This window comes from Episyrphus balteatus, chromosome 2 (genome assembly GCF_945859705.1).
Source record: "Episyrphus balteatus chromosome 2, idEpiBalt1.1, whole genome shotgun sequence".
NCBI lineage: Eukaryota > Metazoa > Arthropoda > Insecta > Diptera > Syrphidae > Episyrphus > Episyrphus balteatus.
In genome coordinates this window covers 13,594,307-13,617,711 of record NC_079135.1, presented here as the reverse complement: position 1 = coordinate 13,617,711, position 23,405 = coordinate 13,594,307, and the positions used below count along the sequence as shown (strand labels likewise).

The 23,405-nt window shown below is 37.1% G+C and overlaps 1 protein-coding gene across 1 annotated transcript in view; it reads left to right on the top strand.

Annotated features, from left to right (window-relative positions):
• Positions 1–9,428: 9,428 nt before the first annotated feature.
• Positions 9,429–23,405, top strand: part of LOC129912689 (breast cancer anti-estrogen resistance protein 1) — an 82,419-nt gene continuing 68,442 nt past the window's right edge. Inside the window, exon 1 of the mRNA XM_055991045.1 lies at positions 9,429–9,982. Within this exon, the coding sequence (XP_055847020.1) occupies positions 9,767–9,982 (216 nt within the window). The 5' untranslated portion in view covers positions 9,429–9,766. The remainder of the gene's footprint in view (positions 9,983–23,405) is intronic.

The following is a 23,405-nucleotide window of genomic DNA, read 5'->3' as shown; positions in this document are numbered from 1 at the left end:
CGGGACATCTTCGGGACATCTTCGGGACATGCTCGGGACATCTTCGGGACATCTTCGGGACATGCTCGGGACATCTTCGGGACATCTTCGGGACATCTTCGGGACATCTTCGGGACATCTTCGAGACATCTTCGGGACATCTTCGGGACATCTTCGGGACATCTTCGGGACATCTTCGGGACATGCTCGGGACATCTTCGGGACATCTTCGGGACATCTTCGGGACATCTTCGGGACATGCTCGGGACAGCTTCGGGACATCTTCGGGACATGCTCGGGACAACTTCGGGACATCTTCGGGACATCTTCGGGACATGCTCGGGACATCTTCGGGATATCTTCGGGACATCTTCGGGACATCTTCAGGACATCTTCGGGACATCTTCGGGACATCTTCGGGACATGCTCGGGACATCTTCGGGATATCTTCGGGACATCTTCGGGACATCTTCAGGACATCTTCGGGACATCTTCGGGACATCTTCGGGACATGCTCGGGACATCTTCGGGACATCTTCGGGACATGCTCGGGACAACTTCGGGACATCTTCGGGACATCTTCGGGACATCTTCGGGACATCTTCGGGACATCTTCGGGACATGCTCGGGACATCTTCGGGACATCTTCGGGACATGCTCGGGACATCTTCGGGACATCTTCGGGACATCTTCGGGACATCTTCGGGACATCTTCGAGACATCTTCGGGACATCTTCGGGACATCTTCGGGACATCTTCGGGACATGCTCGGGACATCTTCGGGACATCTTCGGGACATCTTCGGGACATCTTCGGGACATGCTCGGGACATCTTCGGGACATCTTCGGGACATGCTCGGGACAACTTCGGGACATCTTCGGGACATCTTCGGGACATGCTCGGGACATCTTCGGGATATCTTCGGGACATCTTCGGGACATCTTCAGGACATCTTCGGGACATCTTCGGGACATCTTCGGGACATGCTCGGGACATCTACGGGACATCTTCGGGACATGCTCGGGACATCTTCGGGACATCTTCGGGACATGCTCGGGACATCTTCGGGACATCTTCGGGACATGCTCGGGACAACTTCGGGACATCTTCGGGACATCTTCGGGACATCTTCGGGACATCTTCGGGACATCTTCGGGACATCTTCGGGACATGCTCGGGACATCTTCGGGACATCTTCGGGACATGCTCGGGACATCTTCGGGACATCTTCGGGACATGCTCGGGACAACTTCGGGACATCTTCGGGACATCTTCGGGACATCTTCGGGACATCTTCGGGACATCTTCGGGACATCTTCGGGACATCTTCGGGACATCTTCGGGACATCTTCGGGACATGCTCGTGACATCTTCGGGACATGCTTGGGACACCTTCGGGACATGCTCGGGACATCTTCGGGACATCTTCGGGACATGCTCGTGACATCTTCGGGACATCTTCGGGACATGCTTGGGACACCTTCGGGACATGCTCGGGACATCTTTGGGACATCTTCGGGACATCTTCGGGACATCTTCAGGACATCTTCGGGACATGCTCGGGACATGCTCGGGACATCTTCGGGATATCTTCGGGACATCTTCGGGACATCTTCGGGACATCTTCGGGACATCTTCGGGACATGCTCGGGACATGCTCGGGACATCTTCGGGACATCTTCGGGACATCTTCGGGACATCTTCGGGACATCTTCAGGACATCTTCAGGACATGCTCGGGACATGCTCGGGTCATCTTCGGGACATATTCGGGACATCTTCGGGACATCTTCGGGACATCTTCGGGACATCTTCGGGACATGCTCGGGACATGCTCGGGACATCTTCGGGACATCTTCGGGACATCTTCGGGACATCTTCGGGACATGCTCGGGACATCTTCGGGACATCTTCGGGACATGCTCGGGACAACTTCGGGACATCTTCGGGACATGCTCGGGACATCTTTGGGACATCTTCGGGACATGCTCGGGACATCTTCGACACATCTTCGGGACATTTTCGGGACAACTTCGAGACATCTTTGGGACATGCTCGGGACAACTTCGGGACATCTTCGGGACATGCTCGTGACATCTTCGGGACATATTCGGGACATGCTTGGGACATCTTCGGGACATGCTCGGGACATCTTCGGGACATCTTCGGGACATCTTCGGGACATCTTCAGGACATCTTCGGGACATGCTCGGGACATCTTCGGGACATGCTCGGGACATCTTCGGGACATCTTCGGGACATGCTCGGGACATCTTCGGGACATCTTCAGGACATCTTCGGGACATTTTCGGGACATGCTCGGGACATCTTCGGGACATCTTCGGGACATCTTCGGGACATGCTCGGGACATCTTCGGGACATCTTCGGGACAACTTCGGGACATCTTCGGGACATGCTCGGGACATCTTCGGGACATCTTCGGGACATGCTCGGGACAACTTCGGGACATCTTCGGGACATCTTCGGGACATGCTCGGGACATCTTCGGGATATCTTCGGGACATCTTCGGGACATCTTCAGGACATCTTCGGGACATCTTCGGGACATCTTCGGGACATGATCGGGACATCTACGGGACATCTTCGGGACATGCTCGGGACATCTTCGGGATATCTTCGGGACATCTTCGGGACATCTTCAGGACATCTTCGGGACATCTTCGGGACATCTTCGGGACATGATCGGGACATCTACAGGACATCTTCGGGACATGCTCGGGACATCTTCGGGACATCTTCGGGACATGCTCGGGACATCTTCGGGACATCTTCGGGACATGCTCGGGACAACTTCGGGACATCTTCGGGACATCTTCGGGACATCTTCGGGACATCTTCGGGACATCTTCGGGACATGCTCGGGACATCTTCGGGACATCTTCGGGACATGCTCGGTACATCTTCGGGACATCTTCGGGACATCTTCGGGACATGCTCGGGACAACTTCGGGACATCTTCGGGACATCTTCGGGACATCTTAGGGACATCTTCGGGACATCTTCGGGACATCTTCGGGACATCTTCGGGACATGCTCGTGACATCTTCGGGACATCTTCGGGACATGCTTGGGACATCTTCGGGACATGCTCGGGACATCTTCGGGACATCTTCGGGACATCTTCGGGACATCTTCAGGACATCTTAGGGACATGCTCGGGACATGCTCGGGACATCTTCGGGACATCTTCGGGACATCTTCGGGACATCTTCGGGACATCTTCGGGACATGCTCGGGACATGCTCGGGACATCTTCGGGACATCTTCGGGACATCTTCGGGACATCTTCAGGACATCTTCGGGACATGCTCGGGACATGCTCGGGTCATCTTCGGGACATATTCGGGACATCTTCGGGACATCTTCGGGACATGCTCGGGACATGCTCGGGACATGCTCGGGACATCTTCGGGACATCTTCGGGACATCTTCGGGACATCTTCGGGACATCTTCGGGACATGCTCGGGACAACTTCGGGACATCTTCGGGACATGCTCGGGACATCTTTGGGACATCTTCGGGACATGCTCGGGACATCTTCGACACATCTTCGGGACATTTTCGGGACAACTTCGAGACATCTTTGGGACATGCTCGGGACAACTTCGGGACATCTTCGGGACATCTTCGGGATATCTTCGGGACATGCTCGGGACATCTTCGGGACATGCTCGGGACATTTACGGGACATGCTCGGGACATCTGCGGAACATCTTCGGGACATACTCGGGACATAATTGGGACGTGTTTGGGAACATTTCTAAAACCCAATCCAAAAACGTACGGTACTCCATTCGATCGGATGTCTAATATTCATGAGTTAAGTTGAGCGCGATGTTGTATTGACTTTCTTTTCATCTGATAGCGAAGAAAAAACAACGAAAATTTTTTATACTTTGACCATCTGGTGATCTAACTGGCAAATAATACTAGGAAAATTTTAAAAATTTAAATTTAAAAAATTTACTGACTGTAATAGAAATGATTTTTGCCTATGACGATAAGAGTTGCTGTCAAAAAAAGTTTGAACTTTAAAAGTTAAGTAATTAATTAAAGGGTTTTTTAGCATTGTTAGTTCAATCAACTGCCAAACCCTTTTATTGGAAAACCCCAATAAATGTCCAGACAAAAGTATAGTTATTAAAGTATAAACTTATATTAAAATAATATTTACTCTCAGAGTAAGATATGTATAAAGATCATAATGCAGGTATTTTTATGTAAAAATAAAAAAACACAAATTTATGTAAATTTATACAATTTATTTGAACCCATCAATAATAATAACAGAAATAAATTTTTAAAAAATATATGTTTGATTCTACGGGCTATGAATCTATTTTTCAGCGTGAAAAATATAATTTATATGGAAATTTTCATATAAAAATCAAAAATTTTATTTATCTTTCCAATTGACAATAAACAACAAAAAAAACCCTCTGTCCACACAAAAGGATTTCCTTTCCACTCGACCAAATTGAACACAATAAACGTGTTCAACACAATGGATTATGAAATTATTATTATCTTTCCAACCGTTGCACCGCACCGTTCTCTTTTGATTTTTCCATTTTTATTTCATCCGAATTTCCCGCCTCAAAATGAATGCATCACAATCAATAAAAAATCGACAAAATCCCATTTATATAAACAACATCAACAAACAACAATAGCCAAAATATTGTCAACTTTTTTCAAAAATAAAAATCTTTAAGGACACAAAAGGAAGACGACAAACCCATCATTTGTATTGTCCTGTGTGATCTATGAATATTATGGAAATCACTCCTTGTGTCCAATCTGTCTATGATAGCATTTTACTATTTTGTGTCTGTGTAACTGCATTTTAAACTGACAGATGAATGACCACACACAATGTCAACTCGATTCTATAGTTAGACACAAATTTATGGGCGTGTAATCTGTTGTTTACGCTTGTTCGTCCTTTTCACTTTCTGGCTCTCTGATGGACACGGACATTCCCCATGGATGATATGATGCTATCGCCTATCGTGGAGTTTCCATTTGGAAAATTAAGTGAGCATTTATTTTTGTCACCCGATCTATCTTTAGGTTATAGGTACCTGGAGATGGATGCTGTATCTTAAAGATAAGAGAGTGCCCTGCCCTCCCTTTTTTAAATGGGACTGTCTTTTGATGCGGCGATAAATATTATGCCACAAAACATGCGGCTGCATGCCACAGAAGTTGTATGGAATTTCCTACCTTTTCGATTGGGGTTGAAGATATAGAAAATATGGGGCTTTTTGTTAAGTGGAGCGGAGAGATATGTTTGGTATTTTACCGCGTGCAACAAAAAGATAGAAATAAAAAACATTTCTTTTGAAACTTTAATCGAGCATTTAGAAAATGGTCTAAAATTTGATTTGAAAGGAAAACGCAATTAAGGAACGAATTCATTCTTCGACATGGTTTTCATCGTTTTCCACGATAAGATCGTTCGAGGTTTTTAAACTAATGCTTCTGGAGGTTTTAAATTACCACATTTCAATATTCCATAGCAGTTGTTTTATTCGAAAAAATAGCCAAAGAGCGGACCACCGAAGTGTTAATCATGGTTCTATCTGGAAAATATTTAGTGGAATGTATTGAAGAGGAAAATCTTTGGTTAGAGAGAACACAAATGGTATCACTTGTGGACATTGTTCATGAAATAGGTATATCTAAAAATTGGGCTTGGGTAATATTTTATTTAAATTCAAGAACACTGGTTTGGCCCATGTAAGTTGTGTGATTTCATGACACCTTTGTGACATGGGTTTAATGGTTATGGTCAATGACAGCAATGAATATATTTTGTGTGTGTAACTCATGTTACATTGAACTTTTAGGTTAAGTAATAAAATGATGTTTTTGACTGTTGTGTAACGTATATTTAAACAACAATGACATCAACATATTAGAGTTGCTCCACTTTAAGTGGCAGTAAATAAAATTTTTAAGAAAATATCAATCATAAATGCTCTGAAAAACTACATAAATGTCTATTTTTTGTATCAGAAAGTTTCACAAAATGCGACTTTATGCTAAAATACTCTAACCATATGGTCAAACCACCGTTGAACCACCGGCCACCGCGGGTTGACGAATAAGTAATTGTTGATCGTGGTGCGTTATAAGGAATAATTATATTATTATAATAGGTGTGTTTTTTATTACCACCGGGCTTAACTGGACAAAAAAAACGCCTCCGAGCTTAATGAGAAAAATTAGCAGCACTGCATATTAAATGTTCCGAAATCAGCTGACACAAAAATATATATTTAGAGTTGTCATATTTTTCGCTTTTGAGTTTTTTTGTGTGTTTTTTTGGAAAAAAAGTTTAATAATTAAACAAATAGTTAAAAAAATAATTGTCATTCCAAACATCAGTTTTGATGTTTTTAAACTAATTTTAAACAATTTATGAAAAAACTCATTTGGTAGCACAGATTTTAATCTGTCGAAAAAGTTAAGCCCAGAGAATTCTGAGCCCGACGGGCTAAGGTGTTGTTGTATTTAACATGTAAATTTCTTAGCCCAGACTGCGTTTTTTTTGCCCAGTTAAGACCGGTTGTAATAAAAAACACACCTAATAGTAATAAACATATTATTCACAAGTTTAACAGAAAACTCATATATTTTTTGATACTTGATTAAAACATGCACAAGGTAAAATCTCAAAGGAATGCGTTTTTCTTAGGTCTCAAAAGGCCCACAATAAAAAATAATATTAAAAATATCGGTGGTTTTGCTGTGGTTCAGCTTTGATTCGGCGTTTGTTCGATTACCGACCATTTGTGATTTTATGAAATGCACGATGCCTTTTAAAAAACTATCCCGGCGCTCAAGCAGAAAAGCTGAATAGAGTCGGCGAATTATTTATTTATTTTATTTTATTTATTTTTTTTTTTTGGACTTAAGTGCCACTTACACAACTGTGAAATAGACCCTTCTTGGCATGATAACACTTATTATTCTGCTTCCCCTGAAATATTTTTTTATTTAAAAAACGTGTAAGTGTACTAAATCCACCCACATAAACACATAACCTTACATCTTTTAATTAAATGTTAACTACCTTGCTAACTTCTGCAACAAAAACTATTTCACCGGCTTAAAAGTACGAGTTGACACAAAGGACAATAGTTAATTTTATCTTAACTTTTATGTATGGAATACAACTCATTTCAAAACTATGCGTTGAAAAGTCATAACAAAACAAAAATATCTGTAATTAGTCTTGTTGAGGGGATCGCGTGCTTGTTGTTCATAAATTTCGGGGACGAACATCACAGTGTTGTGAGTTGTCTGTGGAAATAAGAAAATCACTGATTTTTATCAAAATACACATTGTTTGTTTGGAAAGGGAGCATTTCTATTTTCTACGAGTATATATGTATATACAAATAATCGTGACCTGCACGAATTCTATCAGGATTCCAGGATACAATACACTTAATGTTAATTGGGCTAAGAGAAATATAACACTAACAACAAAGCTATATCTACCTGCTTACATAAATATAAACGAGCAAAATCGGAATCAAAGTCACACAGAAATTTATTAATGTATTGAGTAAAATGTAAGGTCTATGAATATTCAACACCAAATAAATTATCGTAGGTTTTTTTTTGGCAACAACAATTATGATGTAATGTGTAGTACAAAAAATCCATGAGTTAAGATTGGTGTGAAAACTTGACAATGCTAAGCTAAAATTGGTGCGGCCGACTGATCACCGGGACAAAAATATCAAAAGAGACATAAATCTAAACGCCCTCATGAGACATGTCTCATCGGACATTTCTCATGAGACATGTCTCACGGGACTTGTCTCATCGGACATGTCCCATGAGACATGTCATCAGACATGCCATAAGACATGTCATCAGATATATGATCAGACATGTCATCAGACATATCATCAGAGACATGTCATCAGGGACATGGCATCAGACATGTCATCAGACATGTTGTCAGACATGTCGTCATACATGTTTTCAGAAAAATTTCATGTCTCATCGGACGTTTGGCGTCTGGATTCTATCTTAGTCACTTCTAGATGACGTGTGGGAAGCTACTGAGTCACAGACGTGACATTTACGCGAACAATAAAAATTCGGTTTGGCACTCAATGGGTGCGTTCACGTACGCACAGATACAATATCCAAGATACCTAAGTATCCGCTACGTTTGTGAACACGAATCAGCTGTTCTTCAAATCTCCCATAAGATACACAAGAATCCAGAAATTTTTAAGATACCTTTGAATTTGTTTGCTTGTCAACACATGTGTTAGATCAGCTGAGATTTTATATGGGATTACAACAACACAAAGGTATCCGGATACCCTTGGATCGGTACGTGAACGCACCCAATGGGTCTTACATTTACAGCAATTTAATGTAGAAAATTATTTTCTATGTTTAATGCGATTTTATTCACCAGTTATAATATAAGAAAAAATTCTTTTATGACCTCAATCTAACTCGCGTAGGCTACAATTAAATCTTTCAATCAATCTCATCAATAGTAATCCACTTAAGAAAACATTTTCTTTCATTCCCAAAATAAACAAACCTTGAACGATGACCAACCTCAAATTGAATAAAAATAGATAATCTATATTGACCACACATATTGCTCAATTTTGAGTTTCTTTTTTTCTTAACTATTTTTCCAAATTGTGTGTTGTTGTCTAGATAATCAAAACATACTGTCAACTAATTGCCAAATACCTTCATACAAACCCCCAATTGTTCTTTTAATCTGAAGTTCCCTCCCACAATTCCGATTGCAAACAATAACTTTGCACACATCCCCCACACACCCTTAAAAATACATAACATTCGAAAATTGATTATCCTTAAAAAGTTCGTCCTTCATTCGTGTTTTCGAGACTTTCAAGACCGCGCCACAAAAATATAGTTTTGCGTCGACGGTAATGCTGATAAAATAAACTACACACTCTGGCACAACACAGACAACAAAATTGATTGCTCTCTTAAGGATCCACACTTTGGCTGAAGCATATAGTAATCTTGACTTTGGTCAGCACTCTGTCCCTGTCCTCTTCAAAAAAAAAAAAAGAACCTCTCCCAGGGCTTTCATTCATTTTCGCAAAAAACAGACAAATACGAGTAAAAACAAAACAAAAACAGCAAAAATTCAAAACTTTTTTACTCCTTCAAGGAACTTTAACTATGCAAGCTTTCAAGTTAATTTTTAGTATATTTTTTGCAGAGAAGTTTTGTGAGATAGAACTCCTTCGGCGCATGACGACGACGCACCCCATTCATCTTCCCCAGGATTCTGCTCTCAGAGTTTTGCCAGGATAAGACAGAGCTCGTTTCGTACAGAGATTTTCAAAGCCAGCCAGCTTTAGCAAATCAGTTCTCTAAAGGTCCTGTTTGAATTCGAACACAATTTCGTAGAAATATCGGCCCTTGTATCCGGTAAAGGATAACATTATCCTTAAATTGTTACAATTTTCAAAAAATTAATGGCCGTGTCGGTCGGTTAGCAATTTAAAAAAAAAAGGAAAAAAACAACCGGAAGTAGTTAAGAAAAGTTAAACCAAATGTCGGGTCTTGAGTCCTTTGAATCCTGTGAAGTGTTTTCCTTGTGATAATTGTGTGAATTTTTTTTTATTGTTTTAATTGAATACAATCTCAAGTATCAAGCTAAAGCAAATTCTAAAGAAAAACCAAAAAAAAAAGTTACAAAGGCGGAACATAAATTTATTGCTGCTGCAGTTGAAATGTCACAAGGATCAAGAGAAACACAGCATCATGGTGGTATTGCTGGAATCGGAGGAGGGGGAGGAGGTGGTGGTAATGGTAGTGTAACGTTGATGGGGAAACCAAACCAACAACATTCACACTTCCATCAGCAGCAACCGCCTACGAATATTTCAACGAGCACCATTATTTCAAATACCGGGGTAGGAATACTACAAAGGATTACATCTACGCAGGTACGGTAACTCTGTGTCCTTTATTTTTTTTTGTTTAAAGTTTGTTTTGTGTGTAATTTGATGACGTAAATCCTTGGCTCTCGCTCTCATTGAAATGCGGTGTCCTTAGAAAAAAAAAAAAAAATGATGACGGATACACTGCATGCATTTTATTCAAAAAGGAGAAATTTCTCGAAAGCCGGCTTTTCCATACACAGATTGTGGTTCTCTAGACTCTGAGTTCGAGTTTGAGGTCCAAATGGGGTTTGTGCTGTGGGATCTTTCTCTATTGGAGAGAAGTTTTCATAATTTATTTCATTCATTAAAGTTTGTTTTGCTCGTTAATTTTAATGTTATTTCCCCAAACGATTGCACATATAAATATCATCATCATCATACCAAACTCCTACGCTTTTTGGTTGGTTAATGGAAGGAAACGAAGGAAGGATGGAGAGGGTTTTAGTCCATTCAAGTGCGAAAACATGAATACCCTTTTAGAAGCTTGATCTTTTGGTATATATATCTGAATTGTAATTAAGATTTATAATATTGAGAAAAGAGGATTTGGGGAGTTACATAAGCTTGAGAGTAGAAGGAATATCTGATTTTAGATAAAGTTGAAATATTAAAGTTATTTATTTATGTTACTTTGAAAAGTTTCATTGTCAATTGGGGATTCATAATTTTGTACCTGAATATATTTATTGTAAGCAATCTGAATTTGTTTTGGCATCCATGATGCAATTAAAGATGAGAACAAGGATAAAAGGAATTATTTATAACGATCTTGACATTGGTTTTATTGAAGCAATACGAAGAACAAATTATTTGTTATTGAGTGTTTTTCGTTTTTCGTATATGTTCATATGTTCAATTATAACTTCTATATTACTTATCGTAATTTGACAAAAGATGTATCTTTGGAATCGTCTTGTTTATAGGCAAGTTATTGGCTATGTAACTTATTGAATATAGAACCCAAGTGAAAAAAATAAAAAATCAACATGCTAAAATGATGCTAAGAATTGTTTGCTTGTTTAAGAATCAACGCAAAAGTCTTAAAAAGCTTCTAATCCAACTAAAATTGTTGCTTCTATAAAGTTTTACTAATGCTTATAAATCTGGCTTCTTTAAGGCTTTATAAGAGCAAAATTTTGTTTCATAACGCAAGCACTAATAGTCCTATAATATATGCAATAAGTATTCTCTGGTACACTTATAGGTATAAATAACACTATCGGCTCTTGATAAGAATATTTATTGGAGTATTGGAGTACTTCTTTTAGGTACAATAGGAGTGAAAAAAGGTAGCCTTTCTGACTCCTTAGATTGTATAGAAATTTGAAACGGGCAAAACTAATCATGACAAGAAGCTTCTCTGCATCATTATAGAAGGGAAATTGTTAATTGAATACGTGGCTACATTTGCCTTATTGAAAATTTCTATTTAAAAGAAAGATATTAGAAAAATTTTTATATTTTAAGAAGAAAACATCGTCGAAAAATTTCTGACTAACAATGTTGAAAATTTCCAATGATTTCTTAAGGATTGTTCAACTCTGTTTGTACTAGATAATAAGCGTTGGGCGCCATTTTAATTTAAAAAAAAAAAAAAAAAATTTGGTAGAACTAAAAAACCAATGATAATAGAATTCTTAACAAATAATACGAAAAGAAGAAAAGAAAACAAGTTGTCTCAAAATTTCCAACCCACAAAAGAATCAAAAACACAAAACAAAAAGAGAGAAAAACAAAATATAAAGCAGCTTAAGAACTAACTGACACAATTCACATTTACCATAATAAATCCTTAAGCTGATTATGTGTCAAGATACAATCCCGAAGAAGTGTCTAAATAAATTGCAAAACACATATCCACCCGGATTCAGGAATTTCTTTTTAATCTTCTTTCGAATGCATTAAAAGTATGTGTAACTTGTTCTTATACATGGATAGGATATGTACCTACCCTTCAATTGAGACATATCACTGATTGTCAATAAGTATAGTACCACCCTCTTCATCTTTTTATTTTTTCCTCCTTAAGTTCATTGAACTTCTATGCCATTCCTGCAGAAATGGAAATTTGCCACCCCACCAAGCAGGCAGGCACAAGACAGTGCGTCCTTCGCCACCCTACTACAATCATCATATACACGTATTTTGTGATATATCAAAAACACTTTTGCATAAAAACTACTTTTTTTCATCACTTTTGTATCAAATCAACTATGCACAAGGTACTTTTCGCGCACATGCAAAAGACAAATAACAGAGAGCAAGCAACTCAGCAACAACAACAAAAACATCAACGACAGTAAAATAAAAAAAAAGTCCTATACTGCTGCTTTGTAAATAAATAAAATGCTCAACACAAGGTAAAGAACAATCACCCCCGTCATACAGTTAAAGGCAAGCAAGGACGATATTTCTGGAACAAAATGAGAAACAATAAAAAATCTAGTGACTGGGGAAAAATATTAAAACGAAAGAAAAAGAGGAAATTCACTATTGCCAACTTGATAATAAATCGGTGAAAATAGGAAAATTTGCTTCTATAAGGTTTTACAGAAGCAATTTATGGCATCTGTTGAGCTTTATAGAAGCAAAATTGTTAGACAGGTAAAACTGCATAGTTTATTGCTTCTATAAAGCTTTAAAGAAGCAATGGTTATCCGGGTAAAAGTTAATTAGTTTTTGACGTTTAATATACTCTTCAACTGGATATTTTTTTTTTGCTTTTATAAAGCCTTAAAGAAGCAATGGAAGCATCAGTTAAGCTTTATAGCAGCAAAATTGTTAGTCTGGTAAAACTGAAACAGTTTTTGACATTTAATTTATGCTTCAACTAGATCATTTTTTGCTGCTATAAAGCTTTACAGAAGCAATGGAAGGAAGCATGTGTTAAGTTTTATAGCAGTAAAATTGTTAGTCGGTACACAGAAATTTCAACAGACAGATCGGGCAATATTGTCAGATCTGAAGGTTGTGTAAGAATCTTCGAAAAACTATCGTTGGCAATAATGTCCTTTTTTTCAAAGTTTCATAAGCTATTCAGCCAAAGCATTCAGCTGAGAATACTAACAAAAAATACACAAGAAACGAAATATAAAGAAAAAAAAAAAAAAAAACACTAACGAAGGATAAAATAGTTCGCCCCTAGATCAACTTTTTTTAAATGTTAACAAAAGCACCATAGTTGTGCCTTTCAAATCCCTTGCAGTATTATATGCTGCTCACAAGTCGCAACGCAACACTGGAGACTATGTCGACTGAATGAATGACCTTACCAACAAGCTCTACAAGCTATACGCGCTCTCCTTTATCACCGAATGCCAAGTTCATGTCGCATTGAATTTGTATTCCCCCTTTGTCTCGCTCGAGGCGCTTTTTTTGTATAGGGGCAGAATATGGTTTGGATATTATACATATAAATTGGGTGGTGGTGGGAGCACACCGCAATACTAACCTTCTGCCTGAGGGGTTTGCATGGGTGATTTGACTCGTCGAACAAAGGGAACTTGTGCCATCTCTTCTCTGTGTACATTGTTGTTGGTTTGGTGTGCTGCTGTGCTGATGGCTGTTGGTGGCGTCTCTGATTGTCAGTGTGTCGACATTTAGTCGATTCTATGGTGTTTCTTTTTGCCTTTCAGAGGGTGAAAAATCGTTGAATGGAAAATGGAAAATTCCGCATAAGAAAATCTATATGTTTGTTTGTGTGTTTTTATATTTTGGGGGGAAATACAATTTTATAGAGAGGGTGGAAAATAATGCGGCACACATGATTTGGTCTTTTGTTTATTATTTTTGTTTTTTTTTGTTTGTTTTTTTTCCTTTGGGTGGGCTTTTTCTTTCTTTCGTGTGCTAATGTTACACTGAATAAGAATGACAAATGATGTGCGTATACTGCTGTTTGGATGTTGTTGAGTGCGTTAACACATGAGTGCTCAAATGTTAATGCCTATCAACGATGGTGCTCAATTAGGATCGGAAGACTATTTAAGAACAAAAGATTGTTTTAAAGGCCTTTAGAAGATTGTTTTTCTCTGCTTTTTTATATTAAAGGACCTGGAAGTAGCAAGGACTTTCAAGCAAATCATGGACATTTTAAAAGTTGTTTCCCTTCAAACTAGTACTTTTAAACTTTGTAGTAATAGAACAATAGCAACGGAATATAGGACAACCAACTCCAGAAATGGGTCATACTTTATAAAAGGCCCATCTAGAAGCGCCATAAAGCTCAAAACTGAAAATATAGATAAGGATACGTCAAGTGTCAAATATCAATTATTTGTGTATTTGTGAAATAAAATCCAACCTCCATTCACATCGATGAATAAAATTCCTTTTGCGAAATAGAAATAGCATCTGTCTCTTGTGCATTTGTTTTAAAAAGTGCTTTTAATAAATTAAAGCTAAAAATAAAACTATGACTAATGTCCAAACGTCAAACAATATTAGTTTTCATCTATTACAATTCACACTACCACTTTATGGTGAAAAAGAGATAGCATAGTTGAGGATTTCTTTTCCTTTGAGGTACAAGTGAGAAAGTAACACAGAAACGTCAAAATGAGTCGCAGCACTGAGTTTTTTTTTATGAACTTCTTTGCAATTCAAAACGTTATCTAGCACTTTTCATCATGTGACAATACGTAAGCACTGGATTCAAATTCAGACCACACCTCGAACACATTTTTTTTGTATCACTGCAATGAATAATCGTTCTGACCTAATGATGATGTTGCTGCTGTCTGAGCCCGCGTCCCTTTGGAGGTCGTAGACTACTCATGAATTCATAAATTAGTAGATCTAGTACCTCAGTTAACACACGATCTTCTAATCGAGTAGGAAGTATGTGTAGTTGATAGTACTAGATTTTTCCTCATGAGTAGACAATGCCACCTCCAAAAAAACGCAATCTATATAAGAAGCTGTAGCTCAGTTCTTTATCCTCTTAAAAAATTAAAAAAAAAAAAAAAGTTCTATTGCAAACACAAGAAAAATTTTATATACCTAAGAAAAATCCTGATCTACTACAACATGTTTTGAATTACGAAACTATAAAAATAACAACACAACAATTATTGTGTTTACCCTGTTATTGTTCGACAATATAATCCATTATTATTTTTTTTTTGTAAATCCAAAAAAGAAATATTCCCACGCAATTTTAAAACCAAAAACCCTATTTTGTCGCCTAAATCAAAGCAACTTGTCGGCGGCAAGTGAAAAAGCAAATTGATTCATTTTTCCCAGACTGAAGTAGTAGTAGGGGACACTTGAACGACTTATACTCAAAAAATAGAACACTCTGGTCAGAGATCATCACTTTAATTGCTGTGGCTGCGTTTCAAATAGGTTTTTTGCTCGAAAGAGATTACAAACTCAAAGTGTTTGCTTGTTATACATTTTGTTGTCCCATAAAAAAGCTTCTTCAATTTTTGATAAAAAAAAAATATTGTCAATTTTTATTCAAAGAGTAGAGAAGTTCTTTTGATTAAGTTAAGTGTCACTCGTTCTATATTGATGGAAATCTTTAAGCATTAATAAGGAAATTATGTATTCATAAAAGAATAAACTAAATTTCTTAGAAAGGGACTACATTTCTAGTACTACTAAATTTTTCAACTCATGATTAGTCTTCAACCATCAAAGGAACGCAGCTTATAGTCGCGTTCCTTTGGAGGTGGCAGGCTACTCTAGTACTAGATCATGTGTTGATTGTAGTACTAGATCTAGTAATCATCTACTCATGAGTAGACTATTTTTAGACGATTTAATATATACCTATTTGACAGGTAGTCACGTGTTTATATAATTTCATTGGTAACCAAGCCATACATTGTTTCCATTGCCAGATAGCAGACAGAAAGGTCGTGCAATGAAAATCACACACATGTCTTCATGTGAACATTCCAATCCTTAAGGTAAGATTGCACTCGTGCAACCTCTGTCAAAAGGGTTATATAAAACATTGACCATTGAGTTGACGATAGAATTCCACCTTGGCATGTATAAAGATAACAAAAAAAAACTGTGCAGATTAAAGTAAAAATAGAAACTAATAAAAATACAAAAGAAAAAACAAGCATTTTGCACGCAGGTGTTTTCTGTGCAAGCTGTATAGAAAAGTATAAAATGCAAAACATGTAAATTCAATTTCACGTTCCGTTTGGAGTGTGAATAAATATTTTAGTCTTGGACAGCAGCGGTAAAATGTATGCTTGTATCTGTAGAAGAAGACCAAACCATAAGACTGTCATCTTGACCATTGAGCATTGTACAACACAGTACCAGAGAGATGCAATGGAAGAAGGATAGGCTAATATCTATCTACCTACCACATACTGCATCACCTGACAATCTATATAGAAGTGTTATAGGAGGGGAGGGATGCAATGCAAGGAACTTTATCTTATACTTCTACCTCCAGTAGGTATTAACATTACAAATGCACAGTGGTAGCAATTTGAATATCCGTGTTGGCTGTCAGTCGGTTAGAGAATCTCTTTTAACAAATAGCTAAACAGTGGCAAACTCGAGTAATGTCACTGTGACAGCTAGTAATTTTTCAATGGAACTTGAAAGTGTCAGTTTGTTAGTGTTGTTGTTGTTTTTATTTCCAGTATATACCGTTGTATACGAAGTTGGGGTTTTATTATTTATGCTAACAGAGAGAGTATCTATCTGTTTAACTGTGGGAAGAGAAGTATGCAAATTTTAAGCAAATAGCAAAAATGTTGTTTTTTTATATTTTCTAATTTATGTTAAACCAACAAAAGTGTTGAATGTACTTGGACTACATATTTTTGTAAAGAGGGACGACACTTACTATGTCTTACTTGAGTGAATACCTGACTTAGTCTATTTTGACAATTTGAATATTTTTATTTAGGCCACCGCAGAATTTTGTATTTATAATTTTGTTCAATAAATACAAACAGGTAACAAATTGAATTAACTTACAGATAAGCATTAGCGGGAGTGACTCGGAGTGGGAATAACTCCTTGAAGGCTATCTCCCACACCGTCGACGAAAAAACGTCACCGGCAGCGTTTTTGTATGAAAAAACTCCACACCTGAATGTCACAAAAAAAAAAAAACTCTGTCAGCAGCGTTTCAGAGAGACTTCATAAAAAAAGAAGTTGAAAAGCTTTTAACTTTTAATGCGATAGACTGTAGTTCAACCTCGGGTTAAGATTTCAATAAGGTTTAACCCGTTTTGTTTCTGCACGAGTGACAAAATGTAATTTGTTTGACATTTTTTTTACATAATGACAAGCCGTCATAAGCTTACCGGACAGACCAGCTGCCATTTGGTCTGATCTGATGCTGTTTTGATAATGTGAACAATCATCCGACGGCCTGTCCGTTTTGCCGGATGGTTTTCAAAAAAATTTTGATTTTTTGGTGGTCGGACGGACATGTTAGTCGTGTCTGACCATTCTCTCTAATTTGAGAGCAGAATAGGGTAAAGATACATTAAAAATAAGGTGAAAAATGGGTTTTGATGAAAATTGTCTGATGATTGTGAACGAAAAATATAATTCGGCCATCAGGCCAAATGACATTTTGGTCTGTCCGGTATGTTGGTCAATGTGAACCCCCCTAATGACAAAAATATTTGACAGTTAAATGACAAACTTAATGGCAAGTTGCCACTCATATAAATGTGCATTGATGTCATTTTTGACTTTGATAGATCCGGAGTATTACTTATCTAAAGTTAAAATGCGTTCCAGGTGGTGACAATATGAACTGTTTGTTTCATCTAAAAGGGAAGGTATGAACAAAAGGTGATAAACCAGCTCAAAAAATGTCATAACCACATCCTTCCAACAAATTAATTCCACTAGTTTATCTCTCTTCTATAATATCCAAAGACAAGAAGTGCTATGAACTCCATTACCAAGGTTATAGCCCCAACCATCAAAATATTGTTTATAAATGATAATTTATATCCAACCAACATTTTATCTCAATTATCATCGTTAAAATGATTATATTGTGACCGGTTTTTTTCTGCCAAAGATTTATTAATATCTTTCTACATCTTTTCTATCTGCAAATGACGCGTGTTTAAATGCATCTTTTACGACTGCATTATCGCGCCACCGTCCGTAGACGGTATTTAATGTAGTCCAACTTCAACTTTGCATTTAACAGATCAATTCATAAATTCAAAAACTGAAACATTCATTTGTGCAGACGACCAACCGACGACGATAAAAAAGGTTCCATCTTCAAGCTGATGCTAGACATGGTGTGTGCAAGCAATGTCGTGCATCTAGTTGAAGTTGTTATGTTTACTGAGTGTGGAAGTGGAATGCATGTTAAATAGATTGGTCTGGTTTTGAGACTTGTCTGGTATGACTCTTTTTTTTTGTCATGAAAATGTGGTATTTGAATTTTCTCCTTGAAATATATCTCATTCAAAGTTTAAATCAACATCGCACTGGATTTTTTTTAACGAACAACATTTCGACGAAATAAAAAAAAGGACAGAAGATAACGGTGACAGACGTCATTACAATTATATTGCTGAAACTGACAGTATGTGACAGATATGGGGGAATTACGGTTATCAGAGTATATTCTATAGTGATGATAGCGAGAGGATAAAGGACCATCAATATTGATGAGAGGAGATATCATAAATTACAAAACACCCCACTAAGTTAGAAATAAAATACTATTTGTATGAAACCCCAAGAGGGATGTTTTGGGTTTTGATGAAAACTGTCAAATGAACTATCTCGTGAAATGACAGATGGAATTGGATATCATTTATAATAAAGTTTTATATTTTTTTTTCTTATTTTTATACTGAAATAAATTTTCTGAAACCATGGAGGGTGAACAAACATGCTAGAGATATGAAAGAAATCGCAATTACTTCATGATTAATCGGAAAACTAATGACACTTAAAGTTGGGGTTTTGGAAACATACACTTTACATTTAAACTTCCACTTCTGATGTCAGTTAGAAAATAGATTTGCTTGACATTTCTCAAACTCTTTAACATACAAGATGTATAGAATACAAGGTTATATACGCCCGCCATTTTGATGACGTCGCATGTGATATAATTGGAATGTGAATACCGCTTATCAGATTCAAGGTTGTTATTTGACAGCTCCTATCTTTCTGCTAATATCCGCATTCAACGTAGGCCACCTGAACTTAAGTTCTAATTTTGACAGGTTCTGATTGGTCAGAACCAAATGTAACCTAAATGTCACTTAACTTGTTGCTTTTCAGCGATTCATTCAGTTTAGTTATAAAAACTGTTGTTCAAGACTAATTTTATTTATTTTTAAGAAGAATTTGTTTTATTTTTAACAAGAATTTGTTTATTTTTGGTCAAAAAAAAAAAAAACAAAGTTCCTTAATGTTCTCACTCAATTAAAATTGATTTTTATAAAATTACAGCCGTAAAATATATGATGCTTCTTCTCCAAAATCCAAATTAAACATTAAATTTCTAGAACTCGAACATCCCCGGATCTGGGTGATGAACATTTAACCAAAAAAAAACTATCCATTTGCATGCTAATTTACATCATTTATTTACCATGAAACCATTAAAAACCTGACACGCAGACGAATTAAGAAAAAATAAAATCAACTATAAAAAAAAGTAAAAGACCTAAAAGGGGAACCGTCCAATACACAGTGTTGTAGTGATAGAGTAGCTAAAATGACAACATTTTGACATGGCAGCAACAATTAACCCTGACAATCCATTCCTATATACGATCTGTTAAATTAGTCAGTTGTTGAGATTGACGTTTAAGAATGAAGAACCACCATAAAGCTGGCTGAAACATCATGACATGGTGCCAAGTGATTTCTTATTTTTTCTTTTCATTCATGTGTGTGAGGGTGGAGTATCCCCGAAACTGATGACACCATATGAAATGTCTGATGTTTTGAAAGTCATCATTAAAATCTATTTATGTTCCAGTTGTTATTTTTAAGTTTTTTCTTTCTCGTGTAAACAAAAAACTCTCTGATAAATGTTGGTTTATATTTAGGTTGGATGGACCTGGAATAAAAATTAAAGCTTTTCATTGCAATAATGGTGTCAGTTTGACATTTCATATGTCAAAACATGGATTTTTTATTTTTTATTTCGACGAACTCGTGTTAAATTTGAAATATTTAAAAAAGAACACGTAGTCATTTTTTTAAAAACCTCCAGAAAATGTGTCAAAAAATGTGTCATATTCAATTTTGCAATACAATATGTCAACAAAATTTAATTAATTTGACACATGTACCTGCTAGTTAACATTCAAAATTAGACAGATTGTATGAGTAGGAGTATAGATGTTCCCAGTTGGCGGTATTCATTTCTGAAGAATTTTCTTCGTGTATATTCTCATGTGTGTGTCCTCTCAGCACTGCTGCGTGTGTGTCAATATTTGATGATCTTTTGGTTTCAGTTTCGGTCTGGTTCTCAATTCCATTTTGAAATTTGTGTGTCAATATTGTTTTTCACTTGTAAATCACTTTTTTACACCGCCTTTATGTTTCATCGTCTTCTTCCTTTTGGATGGAGATCGTGCTTCATCGTCGGTATATGTCATGTTATTTCATTCTCTTTGCCATCCATCAGACAACTAAATTGCTTATATAACGTCAAATGCAATTCATTTGTGATTCTTCATCTTTTTTTTTTTTGGAACGAGTGTATTTTGTCTGTGATGTAAAGTTTCCCATGTTGATTTTGTTATTGGATGTAGTGGTTTGAGGCTTGTTTACCCAGTTGTACCTTAAAGAAAAGAGCCAAAAGGGGCAGGGCGACTTGTGGGAGCATAAAGTGTCAATTTTCGTGTTCATTGATAGTTTTTTTTTTTTGGTTTATTGACCGAAAAGTATTCTTCTGTCGGTGTCATGTTCACACACCAAAGATAAATTGACATTTGATATTGATGCAACGTCAGTGGTGGCCAAATGAATAGTTTGAATAAATAAACTTGGGGTGATGACCTTAATTTTTTTTCTTGTGAGATATTTTGAAAAGAATCTCTTAAAGATTGAAGCACCCCCATGACATACAAACGAAGGCGAGTCAGTTCTTCAAGACAAATAACTTGCAGAGTTTGTTGGGTCTTTCATCTTATATGAATTTGAATAGATGAATCTGACACTGAGAGCGATTGTCACAGCATAGTTCAGTAAGTGAGTCTTAAGTCGACAGTTAAGTTTAGGGACCGAAAGGCTGTTCTCATTTTTCTATTGGAAGTGTCACTTTTTTTCCACTGTTATACTGTCACATAACATGAATTCAGGGATGCATATCCAGCTCAAATATAACGCACTTAAAAACCACTTACTAAACAGTGAAAATGTCCCTTAACGTGCACTGTACTAATGTCCCTTACCTTAAACTTGGGTGTGGAACAGGCTTTTACTAAACTGTTATACTGTCACACAATGAAACTCAGTGCTGCAAAAAACGTGAACTGTACTACGGTAGTTTAATCTAGTCTGTGGAACATGACTTCAACTATACTGTTATACTGTCACACAACATGAACTCAGAGCTCATTGTTTAGAAAGAGAAGGTAAAAAAACTATACTTATACAGAAGTACAATTATATTTGCACGGAGTGCATCTTGTTCTTAATAAAACTAAAAATAGAGCACTTTTTCAATTTAGGTCAAATTGTGAGAAACAAGCGACTTTCCAGGCTTTTGGTTTTAGGTCGATAAAGTGTTTTCATTCACAGGTTTTGTTAAACCAAAAAGTTAAAGGAAGAAATGACAGCGCACGTTGAAACCCTAAACTCACATCGCGAGTTCTACATTAGCTGTCAGTATTCACGGAATGTTATGTACTGAATTTTAAGTGGGACACAGAATTTCAAACAAAATATAACAACTGTGAACTCAATTAAATAACTAAATAACCTTAGGGTTATATTTCTTTCAATTCTAATTGGCTTTGGAATCAAGTCTCTTTTTATGAATACCTTAATGAATAAGCCCTTTCAAAAGCAAAATCTTCCCTTCGTATAGAATTACATCTTCCATGTTGTCCTGGATTTTATCTAAATTGAAAGGCATTCCATAGAAGCTAATATGTGTATGCAAGTGGCCATATCGTTCCTGATGAATTTTATTCATCCTTTCAAAACTACGAATGGAATTAACCCCTACAAATTCTATCAAAGACATATCATGTACCTTAAAACCTATTTGAGAACTGCAAACACGTGACCAAGTACATCAGACTCACATGTCTCTGGCACGACCATTCAGAAACACCTTATCATCTAAACTTTTCTTCAAACATTTATTATTTGTGGACGCCTGTCTGGGCCATCCTTGGTGCCACACTATATTATAGCACTACCATACCAACCCACCCACAATAACCAACTGACAAGAAGAGGGTGTTGTCACAAAAGGATGAACATGAACAGCATTTTGTCTCTAACCTACCGCATCGCATGTTTCTTGTAGTGTATTTTTTGTTGTTGTGTTAGTGTTGTTTTTCCTACCTAGGACTGTACAAACAAATCAGTGGCAGCAGCAGCCAACGTTCAACCAACAACGTCAACGTCAGTGTTTCTATCTTGTCTATATTTGTTGCAGACTTTGAGCAAACAAACAGCAGCGGCAGACTTCACATTATCACCGTTCAATTGGAATTATAATAAGGGCACTCTCCCGGCAACCAACGTGCCACACGCTTCAATTTTTTGTGTTGGAACAAAGAAAAATGTGTGGGGTGAAAGAATTAAGTTATTTCTTTTTGGGAGAAGCTTTGAACTTTGTTTGATTTTTCAATTATAACAGAAGATCCAATATAATTATGCAAGCACTATAGAAGCTATTATAAGATTTGGCACTGTTTTTCACTTTCTCATGTAAATCATAGATTAATTAGCATACTTTTGTTGAGCAAAAATTATAGAAGCCTTATCTGAGTTGAAGATGAATTTGATTCAAAGTGCAATGGTAGCCAATGAATTCGATGTTCTAATTCAAAATTACCTATAGTTTTTAGTGTATTGGGACTAAAGATTTAAATCGTACAATTCAACAAAAAATACATATCTGGTTCTTATAACGATTTTTTCACCCGTCAAAATTTAGATACATATGTCAGCTTCAATTGGAGCAGCGAAAATGCTATACTTTTTAGGGAATCCACTATTCAGTGTTTAAAAGAGAAGAGATGTCTATTCACTTATTCAACAGAACGATTTTTTTCAAAAAAAATCGAAGAAAATATTGACAGCTCAAATTTTGCTTCTATAAAGCTTTAGAGAAGCAATCACCTATAAAACACTATGCTTTGTAAGAAGTGACCATAAAATAAAGTGACAACATTGAAATCCTCTTTTGCTTACTCACACCTAAAGTACCGTTAAAATTCTTCTTCGATCACCTTTAACATTCACCGATGATCACGTCACCATC